The following is a 19,340-nucleotide window of genomic DNA, read 5'->3' as shown; positions in this document are numbered from 1 at the left end:
CACACTCTGACACACTCTACTGATCCAGGAAATGGATAGCGCGAGTTTTTAGTTATTGCAGACTGCCGAAGTTGCCTAATGCCATCTGTTGTAAATTCTCGGAATTACAATTTATGTTGTTTATTTATTTTTTTTATTTTTTTATTTTTTTTCAGGAGGCGGGGTAAAAATACTGATTGTTCAAGAGGCTTGAGCCACCAAGTTTGTAAATAGTCCGAGCTGTCACATTTTAACAGGTTGTCTCCGGATTTCTCTCATGGTTTATGCAGCTAATATGCAGTTCTAGAATGTCTTACAAAACTGTCGGAGTCCTCGGTCGTGCTCTTCTGCAAAGTGGCAACAGGACCCCACCTCTTGTGAGGTCCAGAAAACTTCAGAATTATTCCAGTAAATGTTCGTCCTGCGGTGTCACTAACCAAGAAGGGAAATATAAACAGACGAATGGTAAACCATGTTCATCGGGTTCGCCGACTTCCCCCGCCGTTCACAGGCATCCAGTGGGCGGCAAAAAGCGCACCGAGGAGAAGCTGAGTTTATCAGGAAGGTCCTACTCTTCAACCGCCCTTAAGGTAGACCAGAGGGCCTACCTGTGGGCAAGATACAATGAGTTGAAACGTCTGGTACATGGTATGTATCTTGCGTTCATTTCCAGATTCAGGCATTCGCCAAAAGCGTTTTTTTGTTTTGAACATCAAAGTTTCACATTGGGCTATGTAATGGATCACCTGAACACTTGACTTTACCTTCCCTGTAGCGTGCATTTTTATCAGCATCACATGTTAAATTAATAAATAGGCCTACTCTGAATTCAAGTGTGGACCCTTACGTGGATTAATTCTGTTGGTTTGTGCAGAAATGCAAACACATTTTGTCTCAACCATTTTACCCCCATTGCATGCTATTGCAAACTACACACCACAGACAAACTGCAAATTCGAATGAGTCCATTCAGTTGTTTATTGATGTGTGCAAATCCATGCCCCACTTTGTAGCCTAATGGTTGGTCTTCTTCCAGTGTTTTTTGGCGACAGATTTAGAAACGGACAGTGACCCTCTTTAATCTCAGTCTATGTTTGCTGTGTTGTATCCTACAAAGCAAGGACATGTTTGCTGTTACCAAAATTACCACATTTGTACATTTTCTGGGAGTTGACCTTTTCAAATCCAAATGTTAAAAAATAGGCCTAGCTAGCTTGTATGATAATGTAAAGTGAAGTAAACAATGTAGAGGGAGTCTTTATCAAATAAAATATGTCTGGGGGTGTGGAGCTGACTACAATAATGAAGATTTGAGTCCATTGCTTGAACCCCTTTTGAACCTAGAGTTGTGTAACACCTGTGAAAACTGCCTGCCAGTTCTAGCCTGGGAAAGGGCACAGCCGCACTGGACCGAAGTGACCCCTCTTTCTGCTATAGGCCTATATGACGCTCTACCCTTGCGATAGACTTGACCAACTGTAAATGCACAAACGAGTCGTAAAGATCAGGATTGGATCTACGGGGATGCGTAAGGGTCCTACAGGCAAATGGGTTAATTGTGACAATGGTGGTAGTCAAACCAAATCCTGCGGTAATAAGCATTTTGGGTAAACTCCTCTTTCTGCTACGGCGCTCTACCCTTGAGATAGATTTGACCAACTGTAGCCCTAGCCCCTCTCTGTGCCATGTTGTTAATTCTGTCCGTTTTTTTCTTCCTGTTTTTTTGGACTGTGCCTTAATCCTGTCTGGCTCCCACCGCATCGGTCCACTCTGACCCTGCAGTGGACAGCTGTGCTAATCTCCTCCAGGAACGAGAGGGAATAAGCACAAATGAGTCCGTAAAGACCATGGGATCTATGGGGATGTAGGCTATAAGGGTCCTGAACTGTGCACCCAGTGGTTAAGGCACATGTTGCACATTGCTCATCACTAGTTTTATAAGTGATGCATCCTTCCTGGTTTTGTTTGATTCCTGAGCTCTAGTAAAGATGCTGGTTGTGTGGTTTTAATGTCTCAAAAGCAACTGATTTTTGAAGGCCATTAGGCACATATGCTAAGCACAGACTGATCATCATAGCTGCTGCTTAGACTAACAATCTCCACACAGTCACGCTTTTGCTTTATGTGTCCAAGTTATTATGCAGAACACTGGAGGAGATCACGTTCAACAACCACTTGAAATCACACTGCCAGTCAGACTACATTTCAACATTACAACAGCTATTTAATGTGATAAGTTGTCAAGTAAAATGTTCATATGGCCACCAGTAAGGTTCAGCATTACTTTCGTAAAGTGGTATTGAATTAACAATGTACACAATGATATAAGCCATTTATGACACGTTGTCAACATGCATTAAAAGCACACCAGGGTCACATGCCAAACTAGCGCTGCGCCACACTTTGGTCAGTTATGTTTGCAACTGTCACTCAACATCAAACAACGAACACAGTATTGTCTCTGATCCTAGCAGAGATCACAGTTCTGTTTAGTTAAGCCTGTCTGTGTGTATGTAATGGATGGATAGATGGATGGATGAAAGCTGCCGTGTACTGCGCTAGATTAAGAGAGGGTTTAAGTAATCCCAAAGCTGTACACACGGTGCCCTAATTTATAATAAATAATAATAATAATAATAATAAGCTTTATTTGTATAGCACCTTTTATACACAGAATGCAGCTTTACATTTGGAACATTTAACACAATAATAATAAATAAATAACAGAAAAATAATTAAGTCTACAGCTAATTTAATAACAAGATAAAACTATTTTTCTCAAGGTAATAAATACCTCATTAGAAACAGGTATATTTCCAACTGCTTTTAAAACCGCTGTTGTGAAACCTTTACTTAAAAAGTCAAAACTTGACCATACCAATCTGAGCAACTACAGGCCTATATCAAATCTATCGCTTTTTGAGCAAAGTACTTGAAAAAGTTGTTTGCAATCAGTTAAATACCTTCCTCAACAGTAAAACAGTATCCTTGAAAAAATTCCAATCAGGTTTTAGATCAAATCACAGCACAGAAACGGCTCTAGTAAAGATAGTCAATGATCTCAGACTAGCTACCACTCAAACAAAGTCTCAATCCTTATTCTTCTGGATTTGAGTGCTGCATTTGACACCATTGATCATAGCATCCTAATTCACCAGCTTCATGGCGGTGGGTGGGTCTCTGATAATGCTCTAAACTGGTTTCAAACCTACATTGCTGGCAGAGATTTTTATATCAGTCTAGGAGATCATGTATCTGAAAACATGACTTGCCTTTTGGTGTGGCCCAGGGAGCTGCCTTGGTCCCCTGCTATTTTCTATATATGCTCCCATTGGGAAACGCCATAAGTCAGCATAATGTAAACTTCCACAGCTACGCAGATGATACCCAATTGTATCTTTCTGTGGAGCCAACTAACCTAGATGGCCTTTGCTCCCTCACTGCATGCCTAACCTCCATTAATCAGTGGATGAGCAAAAACTTTTGAAACTAAATGATGACAAAACAGAGGTACTTCTGGTTGGACCAAAACTAAAGCTGTAGATATTATTCTTAGTAATCTGGGGAACTTGGCACACCAGGTCAAACCAAAAGTAACAAGCCTCGTGTCATCTTAGATGCAGAGTTAAGTTTTAAGCCCCATATCAGTAAAGTTACTCAGACAGCCTATTTCCACTTGAGAAACATTGCCAAAGTGCTGCCCTTTTAACTCAACAAGATGCAGAAAACTAATTCACGCCTTTATCACTAGCAGGTTAGACTACTGCAATGCACTTTTCACTGGTCTTCCCAAAAACATCTAAAGAAATTGGCACTCATACAGAACTCAAGGGCTAGACTTTTAACTAAGACTAAGAAGAGAGAACACATCACCCCTGTGTTGGCTGAACTGCACTGGCTCCCTATTTCCTATAGAATTGATTTTGAGGTTATGTTAATTACTTACAAAGCTCTGAATGGCATAGCACCTTCATATATCTCTGAGCTTTTAATATCTTATCAACCACAAAGGAAACTTAGATCATCCAATTCCTAATCTTTTAATCGCATCCAAAGTGCTCCACAAAACAAAGTGGAGAAGCTGCGCTTATCCATTATGCCCTAAACTATGGAACACCCTGCCTCTGTACATCAAGCAGGCGAAGTTCAGTAAATATTTTAAAAGATCTGAAAACATACCTGTACAGGAAAGCTTTTAGTTAACTCATCTTATCCTGTAGACTACATTTTCAGATTATTCTACATCTGCTACTATTATTGAGCCAGCCAGAAGCAGATGGGCTCCCCTATTAAGTCAGGTTCTGCCAAGGTTTCTTCCTGAATATGGGAGTTTTTCCTTGCCACAGTTGCCATATGCATGCTTTGGGGGGTAAGAGGGTTAAGGCTGCCAGTCTTATGACGCCATTTTCTATATTTTTTGATATGTTGTTGAGTATAAACATAAAAGAAAAGAAAAGTGATTGATAATGACTGACTGACTATTATTGTGTTACATGCTTCAAATGTAAAGCACTTTGAGCTGCATTCTGTGTATGAAAGGTGCTATACAAATAAAGCTTTTTTATTATTATTATTATTATTATTATTATTTGTTAATTAAATACCATGAGCAAGAACCTAAACACAAACATTGGTTGGTCAACTCAATGCTCTCAAATCCGAAAGGAGAGCAGTTTGTTCAGACACTTTGTTCATTGAGTGACTTTGTACTTTGTCATTAAAATTGTGGCTCATGGTTTCATAACAAGCCTAAAAGTGTGTGGCACTATTAAGTTAAGTAAATAGTATTGTCAGTGGCACACTTTTACAAAAGGCAAATGGTTGAATTATGGCAATGGTGGTATAGTCAAACCAAATCCGGAGGTAATAAGTATGTTGGGTGAACTCCTCCATGTTTCCATCTAATAGACCTGATCCCTCCTGGCGTGTGCACGTTGCTCAACTCCTCCACCATCTACGCCAACAACGAGGTGAGCCTGGCCGAAGTGGACATCTACGGCTTCGACTACGATTATACACTGGCCCTCTACTCCAATGCCCTCGACTCCATGATCTACACTAAAGCACGAGACTTCCTCATCGAGCACTACAAGGTGGAACACACACACACACACACACACACACACACTCTGTGTTGTATGTGGAAGAACAAACATGTGGGTTAATGATGCTCTGAGCTTATTATTTGAACAACGTCTATGTCAGTCTTTCACTAGTATTTCATTACATATTATATTATACATTATGTATGTTATTTTAATGTGCTCATCTAGCTAATACAGTCTTTGCCCATATTTCACCTATATTTTACACCCGCCATATAAAATATCTGTGTTGTTGCAATGCACTTGTGAGCAGTAGAATAAACATTTAGATGTTTATTTTGTTTCAGTACCCTGAAGGCATCAGAAAATATGACTACATTCCTAACTTTGCCACTCGAGGGCTTCACTATGATATTCAGAAGGTATTTTTTAATATTATTTGCAAATCCTATTTTATCGGTTGTAAATCACCTCAATATTACACACACACACACACACACACACACACACAGAGAGAAACATATTTTTTATGCTTGCTGTTTTTTCAGGGTCTTCTGATGAAGATAGATGCCTTTCACTATATTCAGCTAGGAACAGTTTATCGGTCAGTATACCTGTAGTTGCTGTTAGAAAGGGGCTCTAAATCTGTATATACTCCAGTGTACCGCAGTGTGTTTCATTTTGCTGCTGTCCTGTCGGGTGGAAACCTCATACAGGTAACTCCATATTTATTTATTTACTTTTTGACAAAGTACTGTAAGATATTTTCACAATACAATTTCTTTACTTTCCTGAACACTAATAGATTTGGAGATAAGAGGTTTCCACCCGACAGTAGCGATTTGTATTTTTTAATGGACTCAACAGTATAGCAATATTAACACTTTTTTTTTTTTTTTTTTTTAAATCAGAACATGACATAAAAGGCCTGCCTGTGTTTTGTTTTGTATGGGTAGCGGTCTGAGACCTGTGCCTGATGAGGAAGTTCTGCAGCTGTATCAGGGCACCCATCATGTCCCCCTGAACCACCTCAGCGGCTTCTATGGCAAGGTACTTGTGCTGTTCATGTCCAAATCTTTACTACACTTTATTATACACTACTAACCTTAACTAGTTAACTAGCTAGCAAGTGTGTGTTGTAATTAGCATGTACTAACATAATCAATTAAGTATTAATTACATACGTATACTTCTAGACAGTTCACATAAAGTGGAGACTTTGTCTGAAATTCTCTGAATATAAATAAATAAACAGCTCAAACTCAGAAACATATCTCATTTGGTAAGTGAGCTACATAGCCCACTAAAGACTACCTAGCTCATCTACTTTTGAGGGAATTATCAGTATTGTATAAAGTTAAAAGCCATTATATAACATGTAATGATTGCGCATGCTTTCAGTCTATAGCAGATGTATTGTAAGTAGAAGAAAAAAGTAGAAGCGCACAAAAGTCTCTCTGCACATCTTCGATTCTTTTGACGAGGTGTTATTTCCCGTTTGAAGTATGTGCCAGCATAGTGAGCTGTCACTCAGAGGATTACAAAACAGGATGTTATTGAGTCCCTGCTTAACCTCATTACCCCAATCTAGTCTGATAGGGCCCTGTTGTGTGGCTACAGACAGTACTAACAGTGGCATTGGTGTATGGGTGTGTTTGTGTGTGTTTGTGTGTGTGTGTGTGTGTGTGTGTGTGTGTGTGTGTGTGTGTGTGTGAGAGAGAGAGAGAGAGAGAGAGAGAGAGAGAGAGTCGTTTAAAGGTCTGCTAATCAGGTGAATTGGATTCAAATTCTTTCCATTCTTAAAAAGGCTCCCATGGGTGAAATGCACTGTGGGATATTTTTTCTCTCCTCAGACCAATTATACAATTGAATGCTCTGTCTGGCTCTCCTTCCTTTGATGAAACTCTTTAAACACTTTAGCTAAGAAGAATTGTCACCATTACAATGTATTAAAACATGGACACATTTGGATGGTGTGATGGTCTATCATAGTGTAGTTGGGTATGGATTTAAATGTGCCGATTCAGTTCTCAGTGTGATGTGCAGAGGGCCTCTCCAAACTCACAACACCTATTGTCTGTGACCCCTGTGAACACACCTGCTCTCCTGTATTGAATGTCGTTTTGAGTGCATGCATGTATACGCTAATAATGTGCTTTTTGTACACCTGACTGCACTAGCAGTTGTCAAAAAAGAAAATGTTTATACATAATTGGAGATACATTTTTTTGCTGTCCAGGTTGCACCTGCAATACTCAACTTCAGTTACAGCCTTAGGACAAACTTGGGCTTCAGACATCAGGCATTGATATAAGAGTATAGGAGTCGAGTGCTTTATTTGACTGATCTGATCTGTCATTCTCCCCACCCACTCAGGGCCCAAATGTGAAGCACTTCATGGATGTCTTCTCCCTGCCAGAGATGACCCTGCTGGCTGTGGCCAATGACTACTTCCTCTCCAGCAACATCGAGTACGACCCTGTTCACCTCTACCGAGACGTGTCGGTCAGTGTGGATCCTGGCATATGCAACATATGAAAGAAAACACACACTCATACAGGCAGACAGGCTGTGTTTTCATTCTTATCTTGTCGGTGTTCCGTAGCTCGTGTTTCTCCTGGTTAGCGAGGATCGGGTTCCCAGCCCTCCGCATAGCTCGGAGGACCGCTTTCGTAAAGTTAGATTGCTTCCCACCCGAGCAGGGTCATCTTTCCGCCCTCACGGAGGTGAACCTCCGCACCAGCCGCAGATTGCGCCCCGGCTGAACAAAGGTGCTTCTCATCTGTGTCTCGGAGGTGAAAGGACCCGGGTGTCAGGCCCGGCGTTCTCTGGTTTCAGGGCTGGTCGCGGGCCAGCACACGAGGCCTTGTTTCTCTGCCGATTCGACTTTCTCCTGTCCGGAGAAAACTGAGCCGTTATCGGCGGGGCTTTTGTGTAAAGTAAACAAGCTTGCCAGTGGGGGATGTTCTCCTGCTTGGCCCCCGAACCGAGGTTGTGGGCAGGTGTTATGTAGAGGTCTGTGATTGCTTATCAGGACCGGAAGCGTTATTGGATTGGACAGGTGTTCTGCCAAATTAAACATTTCTCTAAGCCTTATCCTCTTCAAATCAGCCCAGGAAGGTTAGCAGGGGCATGCACTGACATAACTCACATTTGTTTTGCCCTAAAATGAGTGATGCAAAATAAGCCTAAATGCCTGCTCTCTTGTCCAGCATTTTGATTTGATGTTTGACTTGTGATGTACATAATGTAAAGTTATTCACAACAACCCACATTGGGTCACCATTGTATGAAAGTACTGCATCTATATATCTGTATCTATATGCAAATATGTCTTTAAAATAACTGCATCGTCTTTTTATTTTTATAGGAAGCTATTGGAATGGTACACATTAAAGGCTACATGTATAAATGGATCATGCAGGACTTGGGTAAAAAACCTTACTTTTCTGTCATTTCTGGATTTTCACAATGTACAGCAGCACCTCCACCAACTTTATTGGCACCGCTGGTAAAGTTGACTAAAAACACTTCTGGTGATTTATCTGAATTTTACAATGACAAAAATAAATCAAAAATCTGCCTTTAAAGGAATCACATTTATTCTGAGAACATAGAATATGCCATAAAGATATCCATAAAGTTATGTATGTCTTCATGAGGTGTTTCTCAGAATAACTTGGTTGGATTGGATTTCCTACATTGTTTGAGACCAAAATAAATTGCCAAGATTATTTACTACCTCTTTTAAACTCAACTTTACCAGAGGTACCAATTAATGTTAATGTGATACTCTTCAATATACTATATATCTCACCTTGTGGCTCTGTAGTGCTGGTCATTAAGGCTATTGTGTGTGTGTGTGTTACCCCAGAGAAGTACATCTTAAGAGGAGAGGAGACGTATGCTGTCCTACACCGTCTGGTCAGCCACGGGAAGAAGCTTTTTCTCATCACCAATAGTCCCTTCAGCTTTGTGTGAGTTTCACTGTGTCCAGTGCTCAGAAAGACCACCTGCAATAGAATCAACTACTCTTTTTTAATGCTGTGATGGAGGGAGGGATGGATGGATGGATGGATGGATGAAGGGAGGGTGGGGAGATGGAAACCAAAAAATGATCCATGTTCAAACGAGGAATGGCCAAAAGTGCAGTGATTTCAATTTCAAGAGTCAGATTTCAGTTATCCACACGGTAGTCACGAAAGTCTTACAAAATAGCACTTAGTTTTTAGTGTTTGTTGTTTCCAGTCAGGCTTAATTAAGCATTGAAGATGAATCTGCACAGCCCCACCACCCATTGATGCCGTTTGACCACCCCTGTAGACTCCCTGGCCCTCAGTATGCCCCATGTCAGGCAGTCACCTTCTCTTTGTGTCCCACACTGTTCTGTCTGCTTGTAGAAATAAGGGCATGACGTACATGGTGGGCAAGAACTGGAGGGACTTCTTTGACGTGGTCATCGTTCAGGCAGACAAACCCCATTTCTTTAACGACTGTGTCAAGTAAGTGGTCACTCACAGCGGAACTCTGCTCATATCACTCCACTGAATTGTGTTTGGTGATCCATGTTAGAGGGTCTCTCTCTCCCTATGTCTGTCTTAACACAGGCCATTCAGGCGTTTGGATGGCAACGGGGACCTTCAGTGGGACAAGATTACCAGCCTGGATAAGGGACAGGTGTACAAACAGGTCAGTTCTGTGCAAACAGGTCAGTTTTGTACAAACAGGTCAGTATGGTCCTCAGATGATACATTCATGAGGGATCCTTAATTCTAATCCAATACTTGTCAAACTCATTAAATTTCCCCTCACATTCCTCTATGGGTGAGGTCTTGTCTGTGTACCCCCATATAAAAACTCTGGTCTACATACTGAAGTCCTGGCTCTGCAAATCGGAAACAAACATGGTGGCTCAGGAGAGAAGTACACTATTCTGTTCAATCAACACTTCTGTATCAGGAGCACTGAGACGGAAAAATGGATCGAGGATTACAACTTTAAAGTAGCAACTCCGTGGTGACTCGTTTGTGGTTTGGTTCTGGTCTGTTGCAGGGGAACCTCTTTGATTTCCTCAAACTTACAGGCTGGAGGGGGTCTAGAGTTCTGTACTTTGGTGACCATCTCTACAGTGACCTGGCGGTAAGACAGATATTCACTCCAATATGTATTAAAGGGACACCAGGCAACGTTTTCGTGTTAATTAATCATCTTTGTAAGTCGGTATATGGTTAAATGACTCATTACAGGGCGAATGAAGGCTCTCTTGCCCGCCCCTACTGCCTGTAGGAAGAATATCCCACCCAAGTTCGGTGTATCCTACCCACCGACCCGAAGCAGGATCAGTTTACAGCACAGAGGCAGGCTAACTAAAACGCTAGAGAGATTTGCAAAAGCGTGTGTATAATGGCAGAGCCGGGCGAAGAAGCAGCGAAAACCCTTGACGGAAGATGCAAAGAAAAGGAAAAGAGCTTCAGACCCGGTGAGGGGAGTTTCAGAGAGAAAAAAGCATCAGGCTTGCCTGGTGTCCCTTTAAGAATCAGTAAGAATATGCTCTCTGTATTGTGTCATTTCACAAAAGCATTGGATTAGACATTTGAGATTGGAGATTTGTGTCATGTAAGGTTGATTTACATCTAAGTGTCCGTTAATCTCTTCCTTAGTATTTCTAACTGACATGGGAAACTAACCGATATGGGAAGACAATGGGGAAGCTGTCTAGAGCTGTCACCACGTCTTAAGTGATTTTAGTCGATCTTGTAAGAGTGTTCAGATCCCATTGCTGATATTATAAGTTAAATGTGCCTAGTTTAGGATTTTTAGTTTAGAACATTAGCATGCTAACAAGCTAGCTCTGTCCATGCTTCGGACAGTACACTGTTGTAATACCACATTGTACCTCAAGAGGTGCTGTATCAAATATATGCAAGTCAATAAAAGAGTGCTATCATGATCACGGACATAATGGTGCCTTCAAGACAACCCACATGACTGATGCAGATTCCTTTGGTGCCTCCCTGCAGGACTTGATGCTTCGCCACGGCTGGCGTACAGGAGCCATTGTGCCAGAGCTGGAGCTGGAGACCAAGGTGGTGAACACAGAGCAGTACGCCCAGAGCCTCACCTGGCTGCAGGCCCTCACTGGCCTGCTGGAACGCATGCAGGTGAGTGGTGCCGCCTAAAGGAGAGGAGGTAACCCTGCGGCAGTCTTATAGCACCTGTCACTCAAACCCATCAATCTCATCATTTTACACCAAAGACGTTTAATGCAGTTGGTACGAAGACCCCATTGTCTCTGTATTGTAAGTCAGTGTATAATGAGTTTGAAGCTGTTATTTTAAACAAACTTAGTAGTGTCATGTCGCATCATAGTGTAATTTGTCAAGAGGAAATGGTGTAAAAACATCCGTTTGTAATACAGTCATTTGTGAGAAATTGGGAACATTTTGGCTTTGCTTTTCATATGTGAAATATGAAAGATATATGATATATATGAAGATTTGGTATATAGAAATATTCATCCAAGTCGCAGTGTTGGGTATTGTTTCTGTGTTTACTGATTTATACTCCTTTTAATGATGGGATTTATCTTCTCTTTCTCTCGATCAGATGCATCGGGACCCTGATTCTGTAGAGGTCCTCCTGGAATGGATGCAAGAAAGAGAGGAACTACGGTAGGTGTCTAGGGACATTCTTAGTCCCTCTCAACTGCTCATTATCTATCAGAGCTTGATTTACACGTAATACAGTGATGTAGCCAGGAGTCAAAGTCTAAGTAAGGCATGCAAATTTCTACATGGGCAGACGGTAGTTAGCTGCTCTTGTCAGTTTTGAGCTGCTGGCTATCATTTAGAGCCTGTGCACACCTGGTTAGAGGAAGCAGCAACTTCACATCAATCTTTCATCAATCTTTATAGCTTGCTGTGTTAACTGCGAGAGCAGTTTATTTGTTTATTTTCTTCACTTTTCAACCCATTTCCACAACATTGCCTGCAAAGCCAGTTTGCCCCTGAACTTTTTTTAATGTGTTTTGCATCCCTCTCCTTTGAAGTTGTAGAGAGCGTTTGTTATGAAACAACCAAATGCATTGCTGTTTCTATAACCAGTGCAGTATTCATTTTATTATATTAATTAATATTTATTTATGTCAAGTATTTATTCTGTGATCATTATTACAGTATATCACTTCTCTTTTTGTGTTTCTCACCATCAAGGCAAAAGACGAAGAACCTGTTCAACCCCCAGTTTGGCAGCATCTTCCGCACGTGCCACAACCCCACGTACTTCTCGCGGCGCCTCTGTCGCTTCTCGGACCTCTACATGGCGTCGCTGAGCTGCCTGCTGAACTACGACCTGTCCTACACCTTCTACCCGCGCCGCACGCCGCTGCAGCACGAGGCGCCGCTGTGGATGGACCAGCTCTGCACCGGCTGCATGAAGACGCCCTTCCTGGAGGAGATGGCCCACATCCGATAGATAGGCACCCACAACCAGCAGAGGTGGAACACTCCGACTCTAGAGAGAAAAAAGTCTTACCATGTATCGGTTCTAACCTGTGCACTCCGCACAGGTGGGTTTACTATAGCTAGTTGAACTACCTGGCTGAAGAATTGTGCTAATTTATAATCAGCTGATTTAGTGAATGGTGGAACAAATATGTGGTATGACCTTGACCTTCTGAAGCCAGAGTTTCCACTTCTGACCAGGGAGGAGAAAGGAGACCCCCACACACACACACACACACTAGCCCAAATCAGGTCTGGATCTGGCACAGTGTTGGCTCCTCTCTCACTGAACCCAGGGAAGGACCGGAGCACACGAATAGCATTGACTCTGTTGACTCTAAGGAAGACACCGTGTATTGAAACATTAGTCGCTTGCACCATTAAAGTCTGAAAAAGCTAATTGTGTGCTCTGGTCCTTCCCTGGGTTCAGACACATGAAGTGACCCAGGACCTGCTGCTGATTCTGTGGTCCTGCTCCGTTGAGCTCTGAAGGGCTAGAGCACTAGTAATATTCATTCCATTCCATTCCATTCATTCAATGGTGTTTAGGTATTAGTAGAGTTGTATCTCCCAGGTATAAAAAGAACTTTGAGAAAGGAACATTGAGGTGACGTAGTGATGCAACATGTTTGGGCCAAATGTCATTTGCACACTAACGTGACCTCCAGCAAACTGCACTTACCTGTCCCCGACATCTACATTTCCTCCTTCCTACTTTTACACAAAGATTTCCCTCCTCTTTAGAGTCCACTTGGAGAACCTATGAATTTGGCCACATCAGATGAGTTCATATGTGGACCAGAATCAGAGAAATAACTTTCTTTTAAAACGCCCTGAAACATTCACATTTCCAACCGTTAAGCTGATTGGCTAATTGGCTACTTGGAAGCCTGTGTGAATAGAGATATTAGTGTTAATATTAATGTTGTTCTCATCATAGCAGATCTCTCACATGTATTATCTAGAATGTTAGGAAGTCACTGGGAATATCCTCTACTGAATGGTTTGTGTAGTATTTCTAAGGTTTAGTTGCATTATATCTGTTTTTGTACACCAACCTTTGATGTTGTAAATGATGTTGTGATGATGTGATAGATGTTGTTTTTGTTTGTTTACATTTTATTAGCTGCTATTTTTAAAGCATAAAGTTTTCACTTTATGCTTTATGTGATGTTGTATGAGCAGTGGTGAAAATGCATCTTGAATGCAGAGATGCCATTTTTCTCCTTTGAACGCACAATTTATCTGATTATGTATTTTTTCCCCCTACAAACGCACAATTTATCTGATTATGTTTTTTTTTTTGCTGATTATGTATTTTTTCCCATTTTAAACGCACAATTTATTTAAGATCCAAACTGTATACTGATAACCAAAGCAGAGGCACTGTGCATTTTTGTATTTGAAATTGACCTTAAGTGCCCATTTATAATCATTTGAAGACATTTACCTTTGCAAGACTTTACAGGACTAACTGTAAAGGAGGATCTGAGACAGATCCAGTTCTGGTTGGAGCCAGACTCTACAGTAACCTAGCCAGAGAACTGATGTGAAGATGCCTTAGTCAGGCGGAGATTTTAAGCATGGACATAAATTACTAAAATAGCCTAGCTGTGGGGAAGTCATTGGATACATAATAAGATGGTAAACACAATTTTAGATACCATAGAAAGGTCACTGGCTAACAGCCCCACAGAACAGAAGTTTTAACCCATCTGCACGGTATTATGGGTTCAAACAATATTGTGCCCCTGCCCCCAATCACAGCATTAGCTTGTTCTTTTTTGCCCAACAGGTAGGCTACTATGCACAAACTTCATGTAAGGAAAGGAGTAGTGGTATTGTGTCTGTTTCATATCTAAATTCATTTACTAGAGAGCTCAAACCAATGTGCAATAATTAGTCTGTGCTTATAGGTCATTGTGTCATGTATTTGCATTGTAGCCTTTAGTCTCAGATTTTAGATGGGCCTATCTCCCTTTTAAATTCTTCATGCCATACTTAATTATGTAAGCCTAATCATGATATGGACTAGGACATAAGAATCAGTGAAATAAATGGAAAAACAACAAAGATACACAAGTGTTGTATTTAATCCACAAGGTCCTCTCCCTGTGTTGTGTACACTAGTATATTTTCCTTTTAAGCTTGTGTGGATATAGCTCTATGCAAGATGATAATACTAGTTTTATGTTCAGCCCAAATAGCCTAGGTCAGAGGAGGGCAAACTGCAGCCCGCGGGCCGGATCCGGCCCGCCAAGCACTTTCATCCGGCCCGCCGAGCATTTTATTTAGTTATCAGGCTGCTCGCTATTTTTTTTCCTGCGATAGAGACGACGTTGGTTAGCTTTCCTGCAAACTGCTTTTCACTCTCCTTAGATAACGTTTACAATGTCAATGTCAAAACATCATGTTCATGGGCGGATTATGAAATTTCGGGCCCCTGGGCCCAGATGTATTAAGGGCCCCCCACTTATTGTTATATATGTGGGAGGGGGGGTTTGGGGGTCTATGTTTAATTTGTTTGATGTGATTTCCTGTATTCTGGTGCATTTTGGGGATGGCCAATACTAAATTCAATCAGATTCATAGCCTACATCCTGATTTGTTGATATTGAGGCAATGATTCCATGCAAAGGTTTGGGCTTCAGGGCCCCCTGACCCCTTGGGCCCCTGGGCCTGGGCCCGGTAGGCCCGTGCAGTAATCCATCCCTGATCATGTTAAATAGAGATAACATCATGTTAAACTAAGTTAACTCTTAGTTATCTCCTTTGCAGTAGATCTAACGTGAACATTATGCAATCCATTTAATTGGGAACGCGTCTGCACTCACGAGAGGGAGAGAGAGCCGCAGGTTCCAGCTGGCTTGTGATTGTTGATTATTGATATCTCCTTCTTATAAGAAAGTTTTAAAAGGAAATCATGAAGGCAACAGTAGTTCCCACTACTGACCATTTAAAAACTGTGAGAGGGCCCAGCCGTAGGTACAGCACTAGCCATAGCGGAGCAGACAGAAGATCATTGAGAAATAAACGTGAATTAAAGCGACTGTCTTAAAGCGACAATGCACAATTTATACATTTGTTAAACAGCATAAAAGTAGCAGTATTTTTAAGCAATTAATATTTTAAAACAAATACTTTTCATACTAAATTATAGGCTATAAAAAATGTATTTTTTTATGCGTGTGTCCTGGGGGGGGCTTGAGCCAAAAAGTTTGCCCACCCCTGGCCTAGGTTATCACAGGCCAAAGACCATACACTCATACACAATCTAGGTATGATTGTAGCAGCAGGAATAGGTGGCTAGAATGACCTCAAATTAACACACCGCAAAATGTGACTCTATAACCTTACCATCGATAATGTATAAGACAACAAATTAATTCAGAGTGATGAGCATTACCTCTGCAACATCTCTGCTAGAAACCATCGACATGGGCAGGGTTTGCGTTACACTGCCCTCGTGTGTGAAAAAAGAGAAACGCGTGTGGCGCGTAGTACGGCGTAGTTACCTTTCTCAGGTAGCAGGCGCATCGTATCGTTGTCCCTGAGTTGTAAATGTGATAGCCAGCGCTCGATAAGGTTCAGAACACGGAACGTACATGGAGGACAGACACGTCTTGTGTAAGTGTTTGTGTGTGATATTTGCATTTTCTAATGTAAAATATTGTGTAGGCAGAGGTAGCTTTGGTAGCTTTTGTAATTAATTGATAGATTTTAGCTTTTGAAAGCTCACGTTTGCATAATATTTGCAAAATGTGCATAATCTTAGACATTAGCCTATATAGGCAATAGGTGTTCTTACAGTGAATAAGGCACTCTCACATCATGTCCATCAAATCATGCTTAGCATCTGTGAATGAAATACTGCGGTCAACCCTATTGTACGTAATTGTTCAGTGTTCTCTGACTTCAAACTCTCATTGCCTGCGTTTTGTTAGTTGTTCATTGGATGTGATAACCAACATTCCAGATCCTAGTATTAGCAATTTATTTTGAATAGGCCTATCATTTTCTTGTGCTGGATTGAGAAAAGAATCACTGCACAATAATGATAAGGTAGGGAAGCTTATCAGCGTCTATGACTAGTGGTAACAAAAAGGTGAATTGTGAAAGTGAGATGCTTATTTAGTATTCTGTGCTTAGTCGGTATGTACTCTCAACTGGGATAGGCTTAAGGTGTTTTCATTCTTTTCAATTTTGTAAGCCAGTTGTAAACAAAACCAAAGTAAAAATAGAAAAAAGAGAACATTAATTGGAACACACCAGTGGAAATGAATTATAGATCTCCACTTAACCGAAACTCAATCTCTCCTCTCCTTTTCCCCTTTCATCTGCTTTCATTACCCTCCCCCTTTCCCACCCTGACCTACCTCCCTTTCACTTCCCCACACACACACCATCACCAACACCATCACCACCTCTTCCTCATCTCTGTCCTCCAGTTACCCAGCATGCAGCAGGAGCTGTGGCTTAGGGCCAGAGCTCAGGTGCTGTCGTCCCTCTCGTCTTGTGCCATGCGAGCAGCCTCTGACCCCCACGTCCATCCCCTCAGAACCACGGAGGCCGGCGTGAGAAGTGGGGCGCACACTGGCATGCCCAACGGAATAGCGGGCGCAGGGCACACCCACGCTCACCCCCATGGGTCCCCCAGACCAGGTCACCTCAAGTCCAGGGCGTCAGGGCATGCACTAGCCCATGCTAACAGTCATCATCACAGAGGTTAGTGGCTTTGAGGGCCATGAGAGGTGACCTAGGCAATATTTTTGTAATTATGCAATATCTTTACCTACCAGTAACAGTGCTATATTACAAATACATATCAGTCATTCATTATCTAAAACACACATTATATTTTTAATTAGATACATCATTTTCTGTATGTGCTATATTTATTTAAATACAAAAAGAAGCTTCCTTCCGTTATTTGACCCACATGCCACATTGTGTGGTGAACAATAATCAACTCTTGTTGTCAATTAAATGGGAAGATGATAACAGTAATGTAACGTAAAACTTTCAATGATTTATACCTCTGCACTGTAAGTGTGCCAACTTTGAGGCAAGATCTGACAGACTAATATCTGCTTGCTTCCATCCTGTTAATTAAATTAAATTAATTAAATCTGCAGCAATGACCAAATAAATGTGTGGTTAATATCTGCGGTTAAGTCTGCATATTAAAGTCTTAATATAAACTTTATAGCACTAAACGTCAGACACCAGCTCTCGCATGTATAACTTCTTATATTATAACTCGACATCATGTGACTGTAGCAGTGGAGATCTGAGTTGAGGTGCTGTTATTCCAGATGCTGTTGCGGGCAGTGATGGTCTCCCAGAGGGCTTCCGCCTCCTGCACAACCCCGTGAAGAGCTCCAGGAGCCACCAGGAGCTCCACAAGGAGCTGCTCCTCGCACACAAAAAGTAAGAGCAGCACAGTGCACAATCCTGTCACTAGAGACACGGGATCCTCCATTACCACCAGGGTCAGCTCAGTTAGGCTTACAGTATATCCCCACACTGATCATTTGCCAAGGAGCAGGTGACAATCGATTATTGAAAACCATAACCAGTTACCACACTTCCACAAATATCTCTGTTGCAATGATTTCCTGTCTTACCACAACATAACCTGGTGTATTTTATATATATATATATATATATATATAAGAATATGATGCTTACATTGTGGTCTCTATGACCACTAGGCTTTCAAGGAAAATGTCCTTCCATGTAGTATGGAAGCGGTGCGTGGAGGCTGGAGTGGTGAAATATTAATGCTGGCCTCTCTCTTTCTCACTCATCTTTTGTGTCAGCTTGTAATCAGAGACCCGCTCACGTTAGCACCGCGGCTCACATAGCCCCGGGGGATACCGGACCGGCGCTGGCTCAGATCCGGCGAGAGGGCGGCAGTATCTGTGCCAGATCAGGGTCGACCAAGGTCCAGATTCCTGGCACTTGAAGACCCACTACACTCCTCGACCAATGCAAACCAATGCAAACTATCGCATTCCCCCTTCGCCTGCATGGGGCTAGATACAATCATACTGAATCGTTTGGCTTGAGTCTGTGATCCAGAGTGATTTGCAAAACAAGCTTCTACAAACCGACGGGAAAGTGAGTTCAGTGGCAGTCTGGCAGGCATCAGTTTTAGGGTCCGACTCTTCCAATTAATACCAGAGGTTCTCGTCTGATTGGATCTGATCCGAGAGGAAAGACAAACAAAAAGAGTATTGTAGACGTCTCCAGAAAAAAAAAACAGTATTGTAGACGTCTCCAGAGTCTCCTTGTAGAGATGGAGATGAGAGCAGACACATGAGAAGAGTGGAGCTGGAGAAGCTGTGGATAGGCATCCACATCAAGCCATCAAAATGTGCTGCTGGTGAAGCCGTGGATAGGTATCCGCATCAAGCCATTAATATGTGCTGCTGGCACAGTGAATCATGCAGTGGGGTTAATGGGCTTGTTGTGGTTGTGTGTAACCAAGAAGACAGAAGCAAGAAGCAAGAGAAAGTTATTTTTGTTCTAATCTTATTTTGATACATTAGTAACACAGAGATAAGAGTCCCATTATATGTAATGTGCTTTTGGAGTGTAAAGACTCCAGTTTGGAGTGTAACTGCCTGGAAGGCATAGCATAACTAGGGATACAATAATTCAATTCACGTCTATTTGGGTATCTTGTTAGGTGATTTCTTCTTGACAAAGCTTTTCATTCTTGACAGGAATTTAGGCAAAGGGATGTGAAGTCATGTGCAATATAGCCTTTTGGCACTGCCCTTTCTGTTTAGCTGTGGCTACACACACG

General features: G+C 41.8%; 2 protein-coding genes across 2 annotated transcripts; both read left to right on the top strand.

Moving 5' to 3' along the window:
• The first annotated feature begins 204 nt into the window (after positions 1 to 204).
• On the top strand, positions 205 to 14,580 carry LOC125293440 (5'-nucleotidase domain-containing protein 2-like). Its single transcript, XM_048241353.1, has 14 exons — positions 205 to 627; positions 4,888 to 5,072; positions 5,372 to 5,446; positions 5,573 to 5,628; positions 5,981 to 6,074; positions 7,401 to 7,529; positions 8,395 to 8,455; positions 8,899 to 9,001; positions 9,425 to 9,526; positions 9,632 to 9,713; positions 10,077 to 10,163; positions 11,045 to 11,185; positions 11,631 to 11,695; positions 12,236 to 14,580. Exons 1-14 carry the CDS (start codon positions 264 to 266, stop codon positions 12,495 to 12,497), a joined length of 1,806 nt encoding a protein of 601 aa, XP_048097310.1. The 5' UTR covers positions 205 to 263; the 3' UTR covers positions 12,498 to 14,580.
• A 1,491-nt stretch (positions 14,581 to 16,071) lies between these two features.
• si:ch211-218o21.4 lies at positions 16,072 to 18,494 on the top strand. The gene is made up of 4 exons (XM_048240623.1): positions 16,072 to 16,153; positions 16,975 to 17,251; positions 17,842 to 17,956; positions 18,377 to 18,494. The coding sequence occupies exons 2-4, from the start codon at positions 16,984 to 16,986 to the stop codon at positions 18,492 to 18,494; spliced, it is 501 nt and encodes a 166-aa protein (XP_048096580.1). The 5' UTR covers positions 16,072 to 16,153; positions 16,975 to 16,983.
• The last annotated feature ends 846 nt before the right edge of the window (positions 18,495 to 19,340 follow it).

The sequence above is a fragment of the Alosa alosa genome, chromosome 4 (genome assembly GCF_017589495.1).
Source record: "Alosa alosa isolate M-15738 ecotype Scorff River chromosome 4, AALO_Geno_1.1, whole genome shotgun sequence".
Lineage (NCBI taxonomy): Eukaryota > Metazoa > Chordata > Actinopteri > Clupeiformes > Clupeidae > Alosa > Alosa alosa.
The sequence above is the reverse complement of the archived record's forward strand: the minus strand, read 5'-3'. Positions and strand labels throughout refer to the sequence as shown.

Excerpts from the sequence above, each read along its gene's own strand:
- si:ch211-218o21.4 (XM_048240623.1), top strand. The coding sequence starts at position 16,984 with ATGCAGCAGGAGCTGTGGCTTAGGGCCAGAGCTCAGGTGCTGTCGTCC. Across the intron at positions 17,252-17,841 it reads TAACAGTCATCATCACAGAG|ATGCTGTTGCGGGCAGTGAT; the intron begins GTTAGTGGCTTT and ends CTGTTATTCCAG. Across the intron at positions 17,957-18,376 it reads CTGCTCCTCGCACACAAAAA|CACCGCGGCTCACATAGCCC; the intron begins GTAAGAGCAGCA and ends CGCTCACGTTAG.
- LOC125293440 (XM_048241353.1), top strand. The coding sequence starts at position 264 with ATGCAGCTAATATGCAGTTCTAGAATGTCTTACAAAACTGTCGGAGTC. Across the intron at positions 5,447-5,572 it reads TTCACTATGATATTCAGAAG|GGTCTTCTGATGAAGATAGA; the intron begins GTATTTTTTAAT and ends CTGTTTTTTCAG. Across the intron at positions 7,530-8,394 it reads ACCTCTACCGAGACGTGTCG|GAAGCTATTGGAATGGTACA; the intron begins GTCAGTGTGGAT and ends TTATTTTTATAG.